This window comes from Hippopotamus amphibius, chromosome 1, assembly GCF_030028045.1.
Source record: "Hippopotamus amphibius kiboko isolate mHipAmp2 chromosome 1, mHipAmp2.hap2, whole genome shotgun sequence".
NCBI classification, from domain to species: domain Eukaryota; kingdom Metazoa; phylum Chordata; class Mammalia; order Artiodactyla; family Hippopotamidae; genus Hippopotamus; species Hippopotamus amphibius.
In genome coordinates this window covers 31,619,820-31,642,286 of record NC_080186.1, presented here as the reverse complement: position 1 = coordinate 31,642,286, position 22,467 = coordinate 31,619,820, and the positions used below count along the sequence as shown (strand labels likewise).

The window sequence follows — 22,467 nt, the reverse complement described above, 5'->3', positions numbered from 1 at the left end:
CTATTCAACTCTGCTCCCCATAGCCAGCATATAACAGGTGTCAAGAAATTACTGGATAGGTGGATGGATGGATGGATGGATGGATGGATGGATGGATGGATGGATGGTTGGATGGATGGATGGATATGCAAGTTACTTCTCTCACAATCTGCCCGACATGTTACCTGTACCTAATTTAGAGATCATTATCCATTCGTTTCTGGATTTTGGTTTCTTACGCCTGTGTCATTTCTTTCACTAGACTGTGAGCTACTCAAAGGTAGGGTCTGTGTCTGCTCCATGGTAGCTATTCTTGCAGAACCAAAGCTCTACACACATGGTTTTATTGAGTTCCCACAATTCTTTGAGGCAGATCTTCTTAAGTATATCTCAGCTTCACTGAGCTATAATTCACAGATCATACAATTCACCCACCTGAAGTGTGCAATTCAGTTGTTTAGTGTATTCATAGAGTTGTACAACCATCATCACAATCAGTTCTAGAAACTTTTCATCACCCCAAAATGAAACCCTCTATTTGTTAGCAGTCACTCCCCATTTCCTTCCAGCTGCCTCCCACCCCCAGCCCTAGGAACCACCAATTTACTTTCTGTGCCTATGGATTTGCTTCTTCTGCACATTTCATGTAAATGGAATCCTACGATATGCTGTCTTTTGGGACTGGGTCTTTCACTTAACATGATGTTTTCAAGGCTCACTGATGTTGTAGCATGTACCAGTACATTTATTATTATTATTATTATTATTATTATTATATCATCATCATCGTCAGCTGAATAGTATTGCATTGTATGGATATCACAAATGCCTGGGCCCTGGGCAGAGCAGAGTGGTGGTGGGTAGGACACAACCGTATGGAGCTTCTCCAGCTTTATTGGGGATCTTGATAAAATGCAGATTCTCATTCAGTAGGCAGGGTGTGGATTCTGAGATGCTGCGCTGCTAAGGAAGCTCCCAGGCAACATTGAGAGATGCAGAGAATTTCTACCAGAAGGGCAGGGGATTTGAGCTCTTTCTCATACACAGTATATATATGGCTTTAACACTGATCACCTCTTTCTGAGTGGGAGAGTTCTTTCCAGACATCGGAGATTTCAAATGAGGAGTCAGCACGGTGAGTGTGAATTAGAGCAACAGTAGCTGGCTACTTTTGAGGGATGATTTGGTCCAGCTATGAGTGGAGCCTGCTGAAGCTTCCCTCTTTTCTCTGGACCTATTTCTGTGTCAGAGCCAGACCATGGGTCAGGAAGTCAAGCGGCCAGCCTGATACCCTGGGCACCACACGTATCACATCCCCATCCCTCCTGGGTGCCTGTCTCCTTGCTTCCGGTCACCAGACTTTCATGACAGGCTCCTGTTCCCTGGTGCTCAGACACAAGGTTGCTGAATATGCTTCTTGTTGACCTGAAAGGATTAGTGTGTGTGAACTGCTTTGTCAGCCTCAGGAGTCATCCGCAAGAGGCAGGATTGTTGAGAGTCTGTAGCACATGGCTGGTGTGTTAGTCCTTCAAGAAGCAGATGCCAAAATGGGACTTGGTGTGCAAGAGATTTATCAGGAAAGTGCCAATGAAGGATAAAGGAGATGGGAGTGGAAGCAGGCAAGGGGAGCCTTCAGATCATGATGTAGATCTGACACATGCTGGGAAAGCAGGAAGGATGGATTGGGTAGGAAGAGCTTCACACTACAGTGTAGCTTTGAGAGAATATTGGCTAGGTAGATGGGGAGTCCAAAAGCTGAGGATATCCAGTAGAATAGTCTCATGCTAGGCAGGAATAGGCCAGCACTCATACCTCCGCCATGCTCCTCACTGGCTGTGGTCCCTGCGTGAAGACAATGGTAGAGCCAAAGGGGCAGCAGCTGTCAACCAAGTACACCCCCACAGCAGGCTCTCTGGAAGGAGTTAGGATGGCATGTTTCCATGGCTCCCAGTGTCCCACCAGCTACCAGTGGTCAGGCCACAGACAAGTCGCTCAACCTCCCGAGCCTCATTTCCCTCATCTGCAAAGTGATAGATGATGGCACCGACTTTCTACTTCTGTTGTAAGCATTAAATGAAACGATGTGGGTAAACCTCAATACATGTTAGTTATCATTATTAATACAGGCAGACCTTGGAGATGCTGCGGGTTTCTTTCCAGACCCCTGCAAGAAAACAAGGATTACAATAAAGCCAGTCACGTGAGTTGTTTGGCTTCCCAGTGCATATACGAGTTTACAATATACTGTAGTCAAATGTGCAATAGCATTATGTCTAAAAAAGAACAAGGTAGGGAGTTCCCTCGTGGGCTAGTGGTTAGGATTTTGGGCTTTCACTGCTGTGGCCCAGGTTCAATCCCTGGTCGGGAAATGGAGATCCCGCAAGTCATGTGGTGTGGCCAAAAAGTTAAAAAATAAAAATAAAAGAACATTGTACATACCTTAATTAAAAAGTACTTTATTGCTAAAAGATGCTAACCATCACCGAGTCTTCAGCACATCATAATCTTTTGGCCATGACAACATCAAAGATCACTGATGCCAGATCACCATGATGAGTACAATAACGATGGAACATTTGAAATATTGTGAGAATTGCCAAAATCTGACACAGACAAGAAGTGAGCAAATGCTGTTGGAAAAATGGCACCAATAGGCTCGCTTGACACAGGGTAGCCACAAACCTTCGGTTTGTAAAAAACACAGTATCTGTGAAAGCAAAGTGCAAAAAAAAGAGGTCTGCCTGTATTATTTTAGACAGCATGAGATTTACAGCAAGAAGAAATTTAAGCCTCTACCCACTCTTGCCAGCTTTTTGATCTTGGCCAGTTATTCTGCAGAGCTTAGACTAATGCCTGGAGTATAGAAAGTACTGTGCAGTGTTAGCTATTAGAGTCATTATATCCAAATAACAGTATTTATTGGATCAATTACTCCTGGGAAATGCCACACTTTAGAATGGCATTCAAGGACCTCTGCAGGATTTCAACTCTATTTTGCAGTTTCTTTCCCTACTACACACCGCCCCACCCCCCGCCCAAGTTCTAGCCTCATTGGGCCACTTATAACAACCTTGAAAATGTCATCTTGTAATAATACGGTATCACATTATCCACTGTCTACCAAATGCTTCTTGTATGCCTGGCACTGTGTAAAAGTTTATGTACGTTATCTCATATCATTTCTCTTCTACCAATGAGGAAACTGAGCCCCAAGTGTGTAAAATGACTTACTAAGCTAATACATGGTTTATCCATCTTTGGAATTCTTTCTGTAGGACAATCTTCCTGCCTCCATTCCATTTCTACCTTCCAAAACTCTACCTTCTTTTAAAGGTCCAGCTCCATTGCTATCTCCTCCAGGAAGCTTTCCTTGGGAGGATGGGAAAGGAAGAACATCTTCCCTCTAGCAGGCAAGATACTGGGTCCCTCTTCCTTAAAGGGCTGACTGAGCCCATCATACAGATGGAGAAGGCCCAGAGATGGGACAACAGTCCAAATTTGCACAGTCTGTCTTTTGCCTGGATCAAACCTCCAAGATCTTAAAGACCCTGTCTGTGGACAAGGAAGGGTCTTCCTTCCTGAGGGGTGGAGCCATTGTTGCTTATAGGAAATAGAGCTTTTGTAGGTTGAACTGAACTCCTGCTGGGAGGATGGGGCTGGGCTTCCCCTGCTCTTACCCTCAAAAAGTCTTTAGATTCAAAGCAATTTTCACAAGTTCTACACGCACATATTTTCTTGCTTTTTTAACTCTCTCCTTCATAAGGGCAGGATGTTCCGTGAATGTTGGGCTCACAAGTCTTCCCCAGCACCAGGAACATAGCAATGCTGGCTCTTAGAAATGCCACACAAAGTTTGTTGAATGACAAATGAATGAATGCAGAAAGCAAAGCTCTGACATTCCTGCTATACTACAGAACCCTCAGCTGCAGAGACCTCACCTGCAGCCGTGTCCTCAGTATAAAGTTTTTTTTCCTTTCTCTTCCCAACCCTGGATTCACTCTTTCTCTTGACACATCATACCATCTGTCGAGTACAGACCCACTGACAGTAAGCTCTGTCCCAGGGGGGAAAAATTGCAGGAACAAAACTGAGTTATTTGTAGTGAGGTGGATGGACCTAGAGTCTGCCATACATAGTGAAGTAAGTCAGAAAGAGAAAAACAAATACTGTATGCTAACACATATATATGGAATCTAGAAAAATAGTACTGATGAACCCAGTAGCAGGGAAGGAATAAAGACGCAGACATAGAGAACAGACTTGAGGACACAGAAGGGGATGGGGAGGCTGGGACGTAGTGAGAGAGTAGTATTGACATATATGCACTACCAAATGTAAAATAGATAGCTAGTGGGAAGCTGCTGCATAGCACAGGGAGATCAGCTCAGTGCTTTGTGACCGCCTAGAGGGGTGGGATAGGGTGGGTGGGAGGCCGACTCAAGAGGGAAGGGATATATATGTATACATGTAGCTGATTCACTTAGTTGTACCGCAGAAACTGACACAACATTGTAAAGCAGTTATACTTCAATAAAGATGTATTTAAAAAAAATTGCACCCCTTCCTACCCCAGCAAAGGCGGATTTGTGCTTATGTGCTCATGCCTCCTTCTGGATCACTGGACTGGTCATTTGTGCAGCCTTTACCCACCCTACCAGGCCCTGATCGAGTCCTGTTTGGATTTTGCAGGCCTGGAGTCCAGGTGGCTCTTTTGGTGGCTTTGCTTCCCTCTAAGACTTATTAAGTGATATCCTAGTGTTGACATGTGGGGAATCTAAATTTTTTTGATTTCCAGAAACTGGAGAACCATCTTTGACTCCTACTCTCTCACATTCCCACATCCAATTAATCACAAATCAGACTGCCTAAATTTTTTTTTAACGAAGTCACTTCCTTCATTGTCATGGCTACCACCTTAGTGGCCCTCACCTCCCGCTCTCTTCCCTGCAACCACCCTCTAATCCTTTTACATTCTGTAGCCCAAAATATATTTTTTTTAATATTTATTTATTTATTTATTTGCCTGCACCGGGTCTTAGCTGAGGCATGTGGGCTCTTGGTTGCCTCATGCGGGATCTAGTTTCCTGACCAGGGATTGAACCTGGGCCCCCTGCATTGGGAGCACAGAGTCTTAACCACTGGACTGCCAGGGAAGTCCCCAAAAGATTTTTTTTTTTTAATGTAATTTGAGCCAAGACAGCTCCCTCTTAAAATCCTTCAGCTCTGCCCTTTGACCTCAGGGCAAAGTCCAAAGCCGTTCAAGTCTCCAAGAGCAGGCTCTCTTTTCCACCTGTCACAGCACCACAGTCTGTCCTGCAGACCCAGCTCCAGCCTGCTCCCCCTCAGGGCCTTTGCACATGCTGTTCTCCCTGTCTTCACTTAGGTGACTCTCCTCTCTCCTCAGTACAAATATAGCTTGATAATAATAATTATCATTTACACAAGTGATTTATGTGCATTTATGTATATTAGATTAGACTCAAAATAGCAATTTTTTTAAAGTGTACAATTTGATATTTTTTTCTAATTAGTAATGTATATATGGCAATCCCAATCTCCCACTAGAGCACCTTTATTAATTTACTTATAGAATGGAAATCTGAGAGTCAGTAATGTAAACTAGCTTGCTCAAGGTCACACAAGTAGTAAGTTCCCCGCTAGACAGACAGCTACAAGAGGGTAAGGACATTTGGGTTTTGTTCATAGCATTCATTTGTTCAACAAATATTTACTGAACATTTAATATGTGCCATGTAGGCGCTGGTCCAGGTTCCTGCTCTCATAAAGCTTACTTATAGTGGGGAAGCATACGAAAGAGGCAAGCACCTATATGAACAACATAATTTCAGATAGTGAGTCTTGAAGATAAGACAGAATGGTGTGCTGGGATGAACATGAACAGTACTGGCAGGCTTTAAACCACTGGGTGGTCTAGGAAGGCTTCCCTGAGGAGGGGAATCTACCAATAGATGGAGCACACCATAAATATTTCTTGATTTGATACACTAACTGGAGTATAAACTTCATGAGGGAGAGAGGCACTTCCTCTGCCTTGTTCACCATGGTATCCCCCAGCACCTTTATCTGGCGTTGACAAAGAGCCCATTTCTTTGAATGAATATATAAATACTAATATTTTTTCATTCTTTTAATCAAATCAATGGTTTTCAATGGGAGTGTCTGTGTGCTTCTAGTAATTTTCATTTTTGGTCATCACAATGATGATGAGGGTGGTTCCTGGCATTTAAGGAAAAGAGATGCTATCTCTATTATATCTCGCAATGCGTGGGGACAGTCCCACATGGAGTAGATGTGTCCTGTGTTCCACATGACTGCCAGATCCTCATGCAGAGGAAAAACCTTTTTATAACTATCAGAGCTTAGACCCTGACTCCCTTTTACATGTGAACAGAACATATTTTGTGCCCTTAAATAACAACTAAATTTCCAGGAATACAACTACGTTGTAAATAGATGATAGTATTTTGTTTTATTGAAACTTTCCCCAAATTTGTTCATCTTTCCAGAGAATCCCATCACCCACGGGTACTACTGCATGAGTAGCTGTCGTGTTCCCAATGATTCTGTCTTTAGGTCCCAGTATTCTAAAAACTTCAGAAAGTCTTCTCCGTTATTTGGGCTCAATCATTTACACAGTGGAGCACCTATTATGTAACTATAATTTATTTTATGTCATCCTTATTTTACAGTTAGGCAAGACATGGATTATAAACATGGTGCGTGCGGGTGGGTGAGTTTTCCTCGGGTTCCTGGCCGGGAGGGGCGGGTGATTTACCCTTAACCCACCCGTAGGGAAAGCGGCCCTTGGGTCCGGCGGAGGCCCCAGCGGAGGCCCCAGCGGAGCGGTCCTCCGCGCGCCAGGGGTCGCTGTGGCGCCGCGCGGCCGCGCCGGGACGCTCTCGTGTGACCGCCCCGCCTCGGGCCCCCGGGCCGAGTGGGCGGGCACGACTGCGCCCAGGTCGCGAGGCGCCCTTCGACCAGCAGCGCCCGGGGCGGGCGGGTATAAATGGAGCGGTGGCTCCCCCAGCCGCCTCTCTCCGCCCCGGGTCGCCGCAGCCTCCGCCGCTTTCGGGCCTAGCAGCCTGAAGGAAAAAAAAAAGAGAAAAAGATAAAAAAAAAACCCGAAAACGCTTTAAAAATCTTAAAAAAAAAAAAAGAAAGAAAGAAAGAAAAAAAAAAAAAAGAGCGACTCCTCCTCGGAGAACCCGCGGGGAAGTCACTTTTGCACGCTTCCGGCCTGCCCGCCGCCGCCGCACCTGGGCGTCCGTCGGTCCGCGTCCGTCGGTCCGGGGGTGAGCCGCCCGCGCGCCCGCGTCCACGCGCCTCCGCCCGCCGCCCGGCCGCGCCGCGTGGCAGCCCCGCGCCCGCCGCCCTCGCCCCGGCGCGCCGGCCCCCGCGCACCACGTGTCCGCGCTGCCCTTCGCCGGCCCGGCGTGGGAGGCGGCTGCGCGCTCGGGCCGCCCGGGGCTTGCCGAGTCGGCAGCGACAAATATTTGGTTTCCCTCTTCCCCGGGCTGCTGTAATCTTAAACCGCCGGGAGCCCGAGGCCTATATTTATAGAGAAACGCGCGTCCCGGAGGCCGCCGTGGGCACCCCTGGGTCGCCTCTGGAAGAAATTTTGTCATTTTGGAGGGGAGCCCCCGTTTTCATTTTTTCCGTGTTTTGAAATTGGGAGCTCCAGACCGGGACAGCTGAGAATTGCAAACTCCCAGGGAGGGCCATATTGTTTTTCAAGAGCCTTTTGTCTGCGGTTTGGCAGTCTCGTCCGAGCCGTCCCCGAACTCCTCTCCGGCCCTCGGAGGCGACTCCAGCTTCTCCGAGCTTCACTGCCACCTGTGAGCCGCGGCTCGGGCCACGGCTCCGAGCGGAGCCCCCTTTGTCCTGTGTGGGCCCTCTAAGAAGTCCTCCTGGCGGGGCTCGGGGTGGTGGGGGCTGGGGAGATGAACGCTGCGGCCAGCAGCTACCCCATGGCCTCCCTGTACGTGGGTGACCTGCACTCGGACGTCACCGAGGCCATGCTGTACGAAAAGTTCAGTCCTGCGGGGCCTGTGCTGTCCATCCGGGTCTGCCGCGATATGATCACCCGCCGCTCTCTGGGCTATGCCTATGTCAACTTCCAGCAGCCGGCTGACGGTGAGTACGAGCCGGGGCCGCAAATCCGTGGGCTCCCCGGGGGACCCTGGGATTCCTCCTCCAGGCAGGTCTCCACCCCCGTTGGGGGGGGGGGGGGCATCGCGACAGCACGTTGCCCCAGAAGCCGTAGTGGGGGACGGGATGCGGGGCTTGAGAACACGGGATCCTGGCCTCAGATGACCAGAGTTTCAGTCTTGCGTCCACCACTTGCTAACTGGGTGACCTTGGGCTGATCAGTGGGGGGGGGGGGGGGGGGGGGGCTGGAGCCCAGGGAGGCTGTAAAATGGGACCAGAAGGAAGTCGCTGTCATTCCATGTGTGGGGGGTGCTGCTCTGTTAGAGAGCCTTGCCTGGTCAGTGGCCAGGGGTTCGGGCCCCTCACAGGCCTGCGGAAAAGGCAGGATGATTGAAACACCAGTTCCTTCAAGAATTTTATGTGACAGAGCTGCTGCTTCCTCCCCTCACTTTACCCTACGCTCAGAGTCTTTGATTTTGTGCTGATGAGAGGTCTTTCAGGGCAGGTAGGAATCTGGGGAACAGTTTTGCGTGTTGAACTTGAGCAGCCACTTGTGTTAGCACCACCAGAGTGTGGTGCCGGGCCAGCTCCCAGGCCTGTGTGTTTGCCACTGGGGTGGAAGAGTTCTCTCTCTGGACAAGCCCTGGGTTGTGGAGCGTGGAACGCAGAACGCAGGTAGTCTGGGGACGCGCCCCTGGGAAGTCCCTAGGCTGGTGGGGATTATCGCCTCACCTGCGGACAGTGCTTTACGCTTGTCAAAACCCTTCTGCTTCATCCTATCTGAAGAAAATAGGACTTCTGAGAAGGAAGAGGTTGGAGGCTAAGCTGGGACTGTGGGCGCAGTGCTCTGCCAGCCCTGACTGGGGCCGTAGCCTGGGGCGTGGAGAGGTATGCTGCAGGCCTGGCCCAAGTGAGGCCAGGAGAAACCTAATCAGGAGCTGCACGTGACTCCAGAATAAAAGGGAACAACTGTAGAGACCATTACTGGGAGAAGCAAGCCGTCCTGTGGCCAAGGAGCTCCAGGTCCCTATTTTTCTCGCCACTTTGTTCACCGTCCATGAAGCACAGAAAATGTCACTTGCCCAGGATGCAGCTGAGACCAGAGCATTGGACTTGTTGAGAGACGCAAGGCACTGCTCCGGTCAGTTCAGTGTGCTCTGAGTTGTGTCTGGCCACAGGACACAAAGAAGGTAGCTGAATGTGGCCTTTTTCAGGGGGAGTAGTGGGCACATTGGCTGTTGTCTGCCTCCTTGACGCTTCTGAACAAAAGTCCTGTCATTTAGAGATAGGAGCAAAATCCATTGGTTACTGTGTCTGCCAACACATACCTCTGCAGGACCTCTCCCTGCTATAAATAAGTGCAGCCAGATTTGTCAGACTAAGCCGGCTTGCCTGGTGCAGCGCTGTCTGGAAATAGACAGGAGCTGTGTTGAAATGGGCTCCTTCATTGCTAATTCATGAAACACAGTTGGGGTCCCAGGCTGTGGATCACAGTCCTCACAAGCGAGCCCTTCTGTCCCGGAATTTCTCTGACTTTAGTCTGCTGTCTCCCCTTTCCCTGACCTCCCCTCTCATACTGAACAGGCCCACCTGAGGAAAGTGGGAAAGATGGTCAGAGGTAGTGAAAAGGAGATATTCTGCTGGATGACTGGACACCTGAGCTATGGAGGGGCAGAGTTAGGGACTGTGTCCCTGTTCTAAGTGAGATGGTGCCTTGAGGCAGGAGAAACACCCCCTCACCCCATCCCTTCACAGAGGAGGAGATTCTGGGCAATGTCAGTGCATCCGTAAGGGAAAGTGGGTCTGGGTCCTTGTTACCACAGTAAAGTGTTCTGCTGACAGGTGAGGATTATCTTAGCCTCTGGTTCTTTAAATGGTCTCCATGGTGTGTGCATGGATTTGGTTGGGAAGCTAAGGAAGATCCCAAAGCACTGGATTGAGAATTTGGTTGGGCACCAGGGCATTTGAAAGTCCTGGAATTCCATGGAACTCAGGTGAAAGCTTCAGATAGCCTAGAAACCACTAGGTGCAGGGCTGGCCTAGTGGTTTCTTAGGCAGAAGGGTGTTGCAGTTTCATCCTTCTTGTCCTGATAATACAAAGAAGATTTCCATGTGTGACCATCATTTTGATAATTGAGGCTTTTTTGTCTGAATCAGTTTCTGTTCTCAAAAGCTGAAAATACAAGAAACTGGGCTGAATTTGGAGATAGCACATTTTCCCCAGTTGAATGCTCACAGGTTTTTTTTTTAGTCATTTGTCTCATAGACAGGTTGTAAACTAAGTGACAGCTAGTTGATAACACTGATGCAATACCTTACTGAAAAATAATCAGGAATTCTGCCATTAGTTTCTTAATCAGTGGTTAGCTATACTGTTTAGCCATTCTGAACATGTTTGTCCATTTTATAAGATGAATCATTTCACCTGTTTCACCTCTGTCCCAGTGGGTAGTAGGCTGCAAAGTCTTTTATAAATGATAAAGTTTAGTCATGTGAGGTGTTATCATTTGATCCTGGTGCTATAAACCTGTTTAGATTATCTTGCCTAACCTCCTTACCCCAGACGGTTTGAGACTTCTGCCATGAAGGAGGACAATTAGTGTTGCAGGCTAGAGGAATCTAGTGCTGATAGAATTGCATTTTATCAGAGTGCTTACCTTGAAAAGTCCTGGAGTTATCTGTTCCTGGGATGGTGGCAGTCACCTACGTGAGGTAACATTTTTATATCCTTGACTGAAGTGTGTTTCTTGCAGCTGAGCGGGCCTTGGATACCATGAACTTTGATGTGATTAAGGGAAAGCCAATCCGTATCATGTGGTCTCAGAGGGATCCCTCTTTGAGAAAATCTGGCGTGGGAAATGTCTTCATCAAGAACCTGGACAAATCTATAGATAACAAGGCACTTTATGATACTTTTTCTGCTTTTGGAAACATTCTGTCCTGCAAGGTAAACATTGATTAAATGATTTCAACAGAATAAGTACTGAATCATGAAAACAAATACCAAATGGGGAATTGCTTGGAATTGGGCGACTGGGTATGATAGTTTTCAAAATGCTGGAAATGGCTCTGAGGTCTAAAAGTTCCCTGTAGTGTATCTCGGTGGCACAGCCCAGCATAAATCAGCAGGTGCTTTCGTGTCTTTGTTTATTCTTCCCCCTGCCTGAAATATCCTTCCTGTTTCCTAGCTTTGGAAGGCATCAAAAGGCTTCTCTTGGAGGGGGTGGGGGGTGGCAAGTACCAGAGCAATGCCTCTGGTCTCCAGGAAGCTGTACGTAGTCATTTTAGAAGCATGAATTCATCCTCTTCCTTCTCCGTGCACCTGTTTGTGTGGAGCATTTTGTACAACTTGTGTGGCAGTTGTTTACATGTCCGACTCCACAGTAGACTGAAATTCTCTTACGGGCTTAGAAAATGGTCCGTCTTTCTGTTGCCCTATGGTTTGGCACCCAGATCTCAAAATATTTTATTTAATGAGATAAGAAAACATTTGGAATAGAAGCAGCCTATTGGTGGCTACCATTTGTAAATGGAGCATTTTACTTGGTGCCTGCTGGAGTCTCCTGCCTCTTGACTGTGGATGAGCTAGAGGCCTCAGACCCAGGAGCCTGCATGGCTCTCACGTCTCTGGGGCTGGGCAGTGGCGCTAAAGTGGCCTGCCTTGTCTTTGCCAGGTGGTGTGTGATGAGAACGGCTCTAAGGGTTATGCCTTTGTCCACTTCGAGACCCAGGAGGCTGCCGACAAGGCCATCGAGAAGATGAACGGCATGCTCCTCAATGACCGCAAAGTGTGAGTGTCCCAGTGCGGAGCAACAGCCATCGCATGAGCCAGCCGTGGCCCCACCTCGGTATTAACTGGCACACACAAGGCGGCTACTGGTTCTCGGCCCAAGTGTGGCCTGCTCCTACCTCTCCACTCCAGGGCTGGTGAGTCTCCCTGCCCGAGCCGTGGCAGCCCTTTTGACTCGCCAAGGTGGGCTTCCTGCCCAAGCCATGGCTGGCCTGCCGCCTCTCCCTTAAAAGCATCCGTCTGTGGGTTTTGTGAGCATCGGCAACGGGCTGGCTGGAAGGCAGCTCTTTAGCCCACTCTGAGCAGGGGTCTTGGCCAGCAGCAGAGTGGAGAGGGCCCTGGACTGACCAGGAGCTGTGTACTAGCCATGTGACCTTGGCCTTCCGTGACTCAGGTCTGTCCATGGGTCACTCGCTAGGGGTTGATGCAAATTGTCCCCTCCACTTGGCTAACGTATGACTCAGTGGCCTTCAGACACAAGGCTTGGCTCCACAGCAATACTTAATTTGGTTACAGTGAAAAGTCTCATCCCATTGCAGAAGATTGTTCATAATAGACCTTGTTGCTTTGGTGCGGCTGTTTCAGAATGGAGAGACAGGGATCTCAGTGAAGCCATGCAGGGAGATAAGGGCAATTAATCTTGGTCTTATGGCAAGCAGAGGTCGTTTCCGTCCTTTGTGTTGCTGAACAGGCCCGGGGATGGGTGATGTTAATGAAGTGTATGTGCCCAGTGGTCAGGTCTTCTAAAGGTACCACTAGAAAGAAATCTAAAGATTTTTAATGTATAATACCTTTTCCTAGTGAGTGTCAGCAGCACCAAAACAAAGTTAAAAAGCAAAGACTACCTCTTAGTTCACTCCAGTAGTCTCACTCCTGGGATTAACCACTGTTAACAGTTTGGTTTGTATCCTTCCAGACCTTTTCTATGCATTTACATAGATGCACAGAAATGAACGTTTTAAATACATGGTCATCAGGTTTCTTCACGAAGGCAGTGTGATGTGGTAGGAGGAGCCCTGGCCTGAGCCAGGAGCCCCGGGGCTGGTCTTCGCAGGACAGTTCTGCCTCTTTTTCTTTCTGCTGGGGAGTTGGGGCATCTCTGAGCTTGCTCTCTTGGTGGTTGGATGGGGACTCGTGTGTTTTAACCTCTCCTGTCAGCCTTTAACCTGCATTCCTTCGGGCCCCTGGAAAGCATGTCTTATTCCTCTGAGTGATCACTATTTTTCACGGTTTCTTTTTAGGTTTGTGGGCAGATTCAAGTCTCGAAAAGAGCGGGAAGCTGAGCTTGGAGCCAAAGCCAAGGAATTCACAAATGTTTATATCAAAAACTTTGGGGAAGAGGTGGATGATGAGAGTCTGAAAGAGCTGTTCAGCCAGTTTGGTAAGTCAGGGTCCTTTGCCCCATGTGTCCCTTTTCACAGTCCACCAGACCTGGAATTCCTGTTTTTACTTAACAGATGAGGGCACCTAGACCCAGAAGTAAAATGCCTTGTATGACAAAGGCCACAGGGTAGATAGGAATAGACTCCAGGCCTCAGCTCTTGGCTTCATCCTACTTTGTCCCATCCCCAAGGCCCTCTCAGCAGCTTGGTCAGAATTAGAAGGCCAGACATGGTGCCTCTTTCTTAGTGTCCATCTGGGCTTAGCAGGAGTTTGCTTCAAGTGGGCTCCTAGAGAAGCCTTCTCTCCTTTAGCTGTGGTAGAGATGCTGTTACTAATAGTTCTGTCCTTTGGTAATAGGTAAGACCCTAAGTGTCAAGGTGATGAGAGATCCCAGTGGGAAATCCAAAGGCTTTGGCTTTGTGAGTTACGAAAAACACGAGGATGCTAATAAGGTGAGAGTACCATGAGGGTTGGGGAAAATTTGTAGGGAGTCGCCCCAGTGTGTGGGCAGGGCCTTGCCAGCACATAGTAGAGTGGAGCTGGAATTGTCTTGAGTACCTAGTAGTGATGCACGGTCACTGTGCTCTGAAATTGTCTTCCCAAGGGATTTCACGTAACTATTTTCAAAGCACTTGACATGTGCCTGTCACCTCAGCTGTTCAGTCCTATAGGTTGAAAGAATAGGGCAGGCGTTTGTTCCCATTCATAGGTGAGGGAACCAAGGACCCAGAGGTGCTGATCTGGTAAAAGAACAGTAGCTGCTTCTGGGGGAAACATTGTGCTAGGCCCTCAACCTGTATTACTCAATACCCATGAAAGAACCCAAGAAATTCAGTGACAGCCAGATTATCAACCTAGGCTCGTGTCTACCATGGTCATATTTATACAGCTGTACTATTTTTTTTACTATGTTATCTGAACCAGTGACCCGTTTAAATATTAACCCCATTTTACTGATGGGGAAATTTGGGTTGGCTTAGCTGACTTGAGAATGAAATTAGTTTTTAGCCCTGTAGGGAAGATTTCTTTCTCTCAGAATATTTGGTGGAACTTAACAGACCTCCAGAGCAAGGCCCCTGCCTTTGCATCTCGATTTAAAGTTGTGTATTTCCTCTTCAGGCCGTGGAAGAGATGAACGGAAAAGAAATCAGTGGGAAAGTCATTTTCGTCGGCCGTGCACAGAAGAAAGTGGAACGGCAGGCTGAGTTAAAGCGAAAATTTGAACAGCTGAAACAGGAGAGAATTAGTCGCTATCAGGTGAGAGGTGGTCTCAGCCCAGCCTACCAGCAGGGGATACCACAAAAGCACCCTTAGTTTGGCAGGCTTTCTCTTTGGGGACCATGAGTATGATCTTCTCATTTCTCCCAAGATCATCAGGTTTAAAAGGATATACCTACCAGATACAGCAGCAATTCTAGAACAAGGATGAAGGAGATTCATTTATTCACTTAGGGTGTCTGTTCCGGAAGCCTCAGTCTGTCATTCCTAGTCATGTGGGTTCTGTTTGCTTAAATGATACCCCTTTGTTTGAAATGGTGTAAGCAGAGCCTGGCTGGGACTGCAGCGATGGTCCTGTTAGTCTTCAGGCAGTAGTTTCTCAGCTTCCAGACTACATCAGAATCTTCTGCAAGACTTGTGAAAATAGATTGCTGGGCCTCACAGCTGCTGATTCATTAGGTGTGGGTTCTGACCTGAGAATTTTACATTTCTAACGAGTACCCAGAGATACTGCTTATGCATGTCTGGGGCCCATATTTTGAGAACCACTGTCTTAGAGAATGTGTGGGGTGTAGAAGTGCAATTAACAGATCTTTCTGCTTCAGGGGGTGAATCTCTACATTAAGAACTTGGATGACACAATTGATGATGAGAAGTTAAGGAAAGAGTTTTCTCCTTTTGGATCAATCACCAGTGCTAAGGTATTTTATCCTGAGATTTTTGGGATTGAAAGCAGTTGTAATCTTATAGAGGTTTATTGCATTTGTTTCATTGAAGGAATAGAATCTAAATTTTGTTAATTTCTGAGTAGCTACCACATCTGTCTAGCAAATTCCTCCTGGCATTCCATTACCCATCTGGGTATATGCCCTGCAGAGTATTTCACTAGGTGAACACGGCACTGACTCCTAAGCACTGGGATACGGAGATGAATCTGACTCAGTCCCTCCCTGCTAAGCCCCCCAAGAGCACCTGAATCTTTCCCATTCTCTGCTGCTTCGTGCTGGAGTGGGGACAGATGGTGCTACAGTATGAGCAGAGGAAATCCAGACAGGTTGTATTCCATTTGTCTTGGGGCCTGTCTCTACAACTCTGCCACACTTCTTCCTTGAATGGAGGTGTTTTGAGAATTTTGGAGCTAGGTTGGGAACTTCTATCTGGTCTCCTAAAGGAGAGGGGAATAGAAAGTTTATTTTTCCGTGTTTTGCAGTGTGCATCATATGCTTGATTTTCTTTGATAATCATATCAACTGAGTTAGCCAGGGGAGTAAGTGCAAACCCCCTGGTGAAGATAAGGAGTTGAGTCCATGAGCAAGAGAATGCTGGTTAGGTGAGGATGGTGTATCGCATGTCCTCAGCGCTTTGGATGTGTGGTGGGAGCTGGTGGCATCTGAGAGTGTTGGGGCATAGCCTGATGTGGACCCTCTTCCTGCTCCACAGAGGTGCAGCAGATGTCACAGAGCCCTTCCGGTGATGAGAAAGAAGGCCAGTGAGCCAGTAAAGACTTGGTGACCCTGCCCTGGCCCTTAGCTTGTCGCTCACAACCCAGGAGCATTATCAGTGGTAGCAGGGTGTTGGCCAGAGGCCACCCTCGGGAATTTGCTCAGTTCCTTGCCCCCTCCCTCTTATCACCCCATTGATGGGCCTCCAGCAGTGCAAGGAATGATAGTCTCTCCTAGCTGACCAGCACAGGAGTCAAGATGGCATTTGTGAGAACCATATCTTAAAGTTTTCCAGGCACCACTTCCAAGATCAAGGTGGCACATTACTTTCACACGCTTTACTGGTCCTGTTGGTGGACAGTTGTTGGGTTGATACACATCTTTACTCCCACGTCCTCCACTTCAGGAGGCTCTCCAGGTGGTGAGCTGAGGCATGAGTGAGATGGTGCCAAGCACACATGGTCACATTGCTCCCAGTGCTTCTGAGGAGGTAGGCCAGGGAAAGCAAGAAATGACCTTTTCAGGTGAGGGAAAAGCTGTTCGTGAATGACTAACTGTATGTAGAAGACTGCCTGAACCAGTAGACATGTGGCTTTGTAGCTGTTTGCCTTAAAAGTGTATCCTGGACATCGCTCTTCAGAGGGCAACAAGTGATTTTTTTTTAAAGGTTGTATAGCACAGAGATTACAGAGCTGGACTAGAATCCAGCTGCCTGTCTCCCGGCTGGTGGTTGTTCTGCTCTGTTTATTCCCATTGACTTAATGGTGGCAGTCATTGATTTTATAACTCCTGCCCACGTGTGGTATTTCAGAAGTGTGTCCTAACCTTGCTAAGAGCTTATTAAGTGTTGTTCACCAAGGTCTTGGGCAGATGAGTTCTACAAATAAATTGCTTGACGCTAATGTCCACATCTTTGTGAGTTCCCAGAGATAGCTGTGCTTTTAGATATGAGGAAACATCTTTGAGTTCCTGGTTCAACCATTAGCCATATCACAGTATTTGAGAACTTGAGAGTCACCTGGGGATCTAAAAAGGAAAATTAGTTTCTCCCTTTAGAGGTTGTGGTTCATTTGGTGACTCAGTTGGTCTGGGGTCCATCGTGGGACTGGACTGAGAAACCCTGACCTAGACCTGGTAACTCTTGCAGGGGAACCCAGGTTTTAACACATGGACCCCTTTGTCCTAAGTGGCTGGTCTCGTTTTGTAGGTGATGCTGGAGGATGGGAGAAGCAAAGGGTTTGGCTTTGTCTGCTTCTCATCCCCTGAAGAGGCAACCAAAGCAGTCACGGAGATGAACGGACGCATCGTGGGCTCCAAGCCACTTTACGTCGCCCTGGCCCAGAGAAAGGAGGAGAGAAAGGCTCACCTGACCAACCAGTATATGCAGCGGGTGGCCGGGATGAGAGCGCTCCCCGCCAATGCCATCTTAAATCAGTTCCAGCCTGCAGCTGGGGGCTACTTTGTGCCAGCAGTTCCACAGGTGGGTCTGTTGTATGTTCGTGTTTCTTTGGAACCTGCCTGCTGACAGCTGCTCCTAGAGTCCGCAGTGGTTGGGCAGAGGGATCTTTGAATATTGGAGCTTTAGAATGTTAGAGTAAAGATCCTTCCGATAAGATGAGGAAGGGCTTATTCGTGGTTGTGCACACACAGTGGCAGGGGTAGAGTAAAAGAGTCCCTGTGAACTGACTCTCCCTCCCCTAAGCTCTTGAGAGCGCCTCTGTCCCACATAATTAGCCTAGGGTCTGGTAGTGAGATGAGATACTTGTCTAGTGTGGCTTCAGGCCCTTAAATAAAAGGGCTTGGCTGCTCTTTCTTACAGGCTCAGGGAAGACCTCCATATTACACACCTAACCAGTTAGCACAGATGAGGCCTAATCCACGGTGGCAGCAAGGTGGGAGACCTCAAGGTAGGTGGTGGGGAACAGTGATTTGATCGCCCAGGATGTACCTGTCCTGGGCTCTCCTGCCTCCCCTCCCTGTCCCCCTGAGGCACAGCCTAGGTTCGGATCTGCGTCGTTCATCAGTGACATGCAATTTTTATCTCTTCACCAGGCTTCCAAGGAATGCCAAGTGCTATACGCCAGTCTGGGCCTCGTCCAGCTCTTCGCCATCTGGCTCCAACTGGTAATGCTCCGGCCTCTCGCGGCCTCCCTACTACCGCTCAGAGAGTCGGTGAGCAAACTGGCCTTGAAGTGTGGCCCGGGGAGGAGGGAGTCAGGACGACTAGCTCTGCCCAGGGTTGGTCAGTTCGTTGGGCTCACCGTGTTGTCCGGTCCTGGTTCTGTAATCTTAGCTGTGTGCATAGGTAGGTACTTGAAGGAGCAAGGAAACAGTATGAGTTCTGAGTGTCGGTTCCTTTGCCTCATCGGTGACTCGTGGAAAGGAGGATTAATCGTAGAAATTTGTTAGCTGAATGACTGCAGAGGCAGCCTATTCTTTGGGTGGGGTTGGGAGATTCAAGGAACTTTTTTGCAGATTATGTCCTGTATTCCAGGAGGTGGAAAGAGTTGTATGTTATCTGTTGGCTCTTCCTCGAAAGTAGCAGTAGTGGCCCCGTGTGTGGTGTGTGCCGTGTGAACATGCTTTGGAATTGCTCCTTCCGTGGGACGTGGCCAGTTGGACGTCTGCTGCCAACACTGATGTGCATTTGCTGGTCTGTTGTAGGGTCTGAGTGCCCGGACCGCTTGGCTATGGACTTTGGTGGGGCTGGTGCCGCCCAGCAAGGGCTGACTGACAGCTGCCAGTCTGGAGGTGGTATTGGATGCACACAGAATGGGGAAAGATGGGATTTGACGGGTCTTTGCCCAGACCGATGGGCTTTAATTTTACTTGTCCTTTTCCTAAGGTGTTCCCACAGCCGTGCAGAACTTAGCACCTCGTGCTGCCGTTGCTGCCGCTGCTCCTCGGGCTGTTGCACCTTACAAATATGCCTCCAGTGTCCGCAGCCCTCACCCTGCCATCCAGCCCCTGCAGGTGAGGTCCACCAGACAGAACCCTAGAAGGGTTTCCCTCCTACTTCCACACAGATTTAAAAGCTGCCTTGCTTGGATTCCCTCAACAGGTATTAAATGCCTGCTCTGTCAGGGAGCCGTGTCCCATGTGGTGACCCTGCCCTTGGGGCACTCTCTAGTGGGAGAGAAGGGGCTTGCAAGTGTTCTTCCTGATAACGTTGACTCAGCAATGCCCCAGAGGAGACATCTGTGCTTCCTGCTCTCCTCCTTAGGACGTGCATGGGCTCTCTCAGCTCTTTGAGCTTCCATTTCACTTTCACATCCAGCAACCAAGTTGATCCTTAACTGCTCTGCAAGGTGATTGGGTGGGAAAGAACATCTTAGATGAAAGTTCATCTTCAGAGGTATTAGGTTGGGTGGAGGAATTGGACTTGGATCTTATGTTTTCTAAGCTGGAGCTGCTATCTCTAGAGCCGTGCCCCTCAGGCAGGCCAAGCAACGAGCTTGTGGCTGAACTCTGTAGTTTGCTTGGAGGAGCAGTGCTGGGCCTTGCTTCCTCCTGCTCTGTGCTCTAAGTTGGAAATTTCCAAAAACTTGACACTATGTGAAGTATTTTTTGCCTGTAAGGCCCTAAATTTAGGACTATGGCAGATGTTGACATTGTATGTTGATGGTTCTCAAGCATTAGATACAGCAAAGACATGTGGTGCAGTAAAGGTGATGTAATTATAAGCATTTTGCTATTCATGTCCTTTGACCCAGTCTCTACTGGGAATTCACCCTAAAGGAAAACGAGCTTTCAGGAGGGGGCTATACATACAGATGTTCACAGTACCTTATTTATTAACAAGGCTTCGACGTCTTGGGCAGCCTGGGATAAATTATGGTCATTGTGGCCTTGAGTAAATTTAAAATCATTTGGTAGAAGGTTGCCTAGCATTGTAGTTTTTTCTTAGTTATTTCCCTTCCCTTCGAATAGCATGCCATTTTAATTGTGGTTGGTTGTGGTTTTTGCTCACACCGCTCTGTTCTCTCCCTCAATCCCTCAAGACTGAAACTAGTTCCCTGACAGCAAAGACAGCTACCTCCATCTCCTCTTTAACTCAGTGGGCTTGAGTGGTTGGCCTCATGACCACTGTCACTGTACCTACCCTGGTGCTAACCTGTCGCCTCTCCTGGTTCCCAGGCACCCCAGCCTGCGGTCCACGTGCAGGGGCAGGAGCCGCTGACCGCCTCCATGCTGGCTGCAGCACCCCCCCAGGAACAGAAGCAGATGCTGGGTGAGTGACCCACGTGCTTGCAGAAGAGGAGGCCAGAGCTGCTACTTACTGACTTGGACACCAGCATCCATTCCCTACTGTGATTCCACTGGGTTTTCATGGAATACCTTCCCACAGGTGAACGTTTGTTCCCGCTTATCCAGACGATGCACTCAAACCTGGCTGGGAAGATTACAGGGATGCTGCTGGAGATTGACAACTCGGAGCTGCTGCACATGCTGGAATCCCCCGAGTCTCTCCGCTCCAAGGTGAGCGGGTTCTCAGACACCGTGGCTTCTGCTCACTCGACTCAGGAGAACAAGGGGTGGCCTTGGACACCCATGGGTGGCAGAGAGAAGGGTCTGCTGCCCCTGTGACCTCATTGTGCTTCGCCTGTAACCTGAGGGCGGCTGGGTTGTGGGTATCTGGGAAAGCAGTCAGCACCAGGAGAAGTCATCCCTGGACCTGGGCACTAGGGAGGGGCGGAGGGGCTCTCCTCAGATGTCACTGACCACCTGGAGATTTCTCACAGGTGGATGAAGCTGTGGCGGTCCTACAGGCTCATCATGCCAAGAAAGAAGCTGCCCAGAAGGTGGGCGCTGTTGCTGCTGCTACCTCTTAGACAAGGACAAACCGTATGTTTGGCTATTTTTATTTTCTGCAGTGGTTTTAACTAGTGAATATCTCCCTGAAAGATTAGGGGCAGTGTATATGTAGAGTCATGTTTCTGTCCCTTAACCTGATAATTTGGGTAGGCTGTCACCTGGATGAGTTAATGTGGAGAAAAGAGAGTTCAGGTGGTAAATTAGAAGGACTAATAACAGTTTTCTCCATAAAGAGCACCTGGTTAGATCTTTCTCAAGAATCACTGTGTTCATCTTGAATATTCAGCGATGGATATATGGGCCTTGTCATAATCCGATCCCACAGTCTCATTTCTGTGAGCATCTCCCTAGTTTGACTTGAGGTTGGTGAGGTCAGTTGTGTGGGCGTCCATGGTTTAGCTCTAGGAAAACAGCGGGCACAGGCCTTGGTATCAGAGTAAGAGAGACAGGCACACCTGGCTACAGTTAAAAGGTGTGTTCCTGTCGACTTCTGCACTTGGGGGGCAGGGCCTCTGTCTGCAGGGACTCAGGGCAGTGAAGCTTAACTAAGACCTCTGACAAAGACTGGTGGTTGCCTCCAGATGGAGAAAAGAGAACCAAATGAACATGGGCAGAGGCAAGGGGAAAGAGCACATGGTAAGGGCCAGAGCTCATGTGTTGGTAGGGCTTGACTTGGCATAGTCATGGCCCCTTGTCAAGGGCCTGAGTGCAGTCATTTGGAGTTTAAGCAGGGATGGCCAGGAAGGGTCAAGGGTGGGGCTTTACATGCAGTAGCCTCGAAGTCACTGGTTCTTAGCCAGGGGTGCCTCCTCCGAGGACATTTGCCAATATCTGGAGACATTTTTGGTTGTCACAACTGGGAATATTTTTGGCATCTAGTATCAGAGATTTCCGTGAGTCTCTGTGGCTTTTTTGATTATGTGTTTATTGTGTTGGTGCTTTACTTTTCAGGATTCAAAAGCCAAATAAACCCTCATGGAATTCAGCTCAAGGTTTGAAGACTTCCTTGCTTGTCCTATGGACCTCAACACCAAGAACCACAAATTGCAAATTTAATAGGTCATTTTGTATCAAAAGGTCAATTATGAAGCACCTAGAATTTTTCAATTAAAAGAATATATTCTCTGGGTTCTGATATGGCCCAGACAGTGTTAACTTTTTTTTTCTATTGTGGGTTTTGATTTTTCCCCCCCAGGAATTGGTTTTATTTGATGTACCCAAGTCTTAAGTTTCTCAATAAAGAAAAAAATCGCCATAAAATTGCCTCTGTTTTTCTCTGACCACAGTTTTCTATATAAATTCCAGCTTTTACTGGAAGTAATTTTTGGATATAAATAGGGTCAAATGAAGTTCTGTATAGCTTATCCTTTCCTGGTGGTTATAAGCAGATTATTTTGAGGTAGCAACGTGTGCAGAACTGTCCCATTGTATTCTATTATGGGAGGACCTTTATATTGGATCAGAGCAGACCTTGGGTCTGGCATAGGAAGATTGGGTACAGGGTGGCATTGGCATGCTTTCCAAGGACACATGGTGAGACATGCAGAACATACCTTGCCTCTTGAGCCTTGAACTGTGTTGCTTGGGGTTTGCCAGTCCCCTCTCTCTCCTACTGTCAGTTTATCTTGCAAGCAGGTCCACTTGCCCTGATTCTGCAACTGAGATTTACAC

At 48.2% G+C, this 22,467-nt stretch overlaps 1 protein-coding gene and 1 non-coding gene across 6 annotated transcripts; both read left to right on the top strand.

The window, feature by feature from the left end:
• Window positions 1–6,962: 6,962 nt before the first annotated feature.
• PABPC4 (poly(A) binding protein cytoplasmic 4) lies at window positions 6,963–22,056 on the top strand. 5 transcript variants are annotated; one of them, XM_057706259.1, is made up of 16 exons: window positions 6,963–8,133; window positions 10,902–11,095; window positions 11,823–11,938; window positions 13,180–13,319; window positions 13,679–13,773; window positions 14,441–14,578; window positions 15,145–15,240; window positions 17,189–17,461; window positions 17,801–17,888; window positions 18,034–18,153; window positions 18,646–18,732; window positions 18,827–18,954; window positions 20,119–20,212; window positions 20,330–20,460; window positions 20,724–20,826; window positions 21,748–21,884. In XM_057706259.1, exons 1-15 carry the CDS (start codon window positions 7,941–7,943, stop codon window positions 20,811–20,813), a joined length of 1,983 nt encoding a protein of 660 aa, XP_057562242.1. In that variant the 5' UTR covers window positions 6,963–7,940; the 3' UTR covers window positions 20,814–20,826; window positions 21,748–21,884. The 5 variants fall into 5 exon arrangements, with proteins under 5 accessions (XP_057562242.1, XP_057562216.1, XP_057562225.1 ...); XM_057706233.1 differs by lacking the exons at window positions 6,963–8,133; window positions 10,902–11,095 and having other exon boundaries at window positions 11,834–12,075; window positions 17,801–17,873; window positions 18,646–18,954; ... (1 more) ...; window positions 20,724–20,783; window positions 21,748–22,056; XM_057706242.1 differs by lacking the exons at window positions 6,963–8,133; window positions 10,902–11,095 and having other exon boundaries at window positions 11,834–12,075; window positions 18,034–18,105; window positions 18,646–18,954; ... (1 more) ...; window positions 20,724–20,783; window positions 21,748–22,056.
• LOC130843377 (small nucleolar RNA SNORA55) lies at window positions 15,508–15,642 on the top strand. The gene has a single exon (XR_009050930.1). It is a non-coding gene; the product is annotated as a small nucleolar RNA SNORA55 (small nucleolar RNA).
• Window positions 22,057–22,467: the final 411 nt, after the last annotated feature.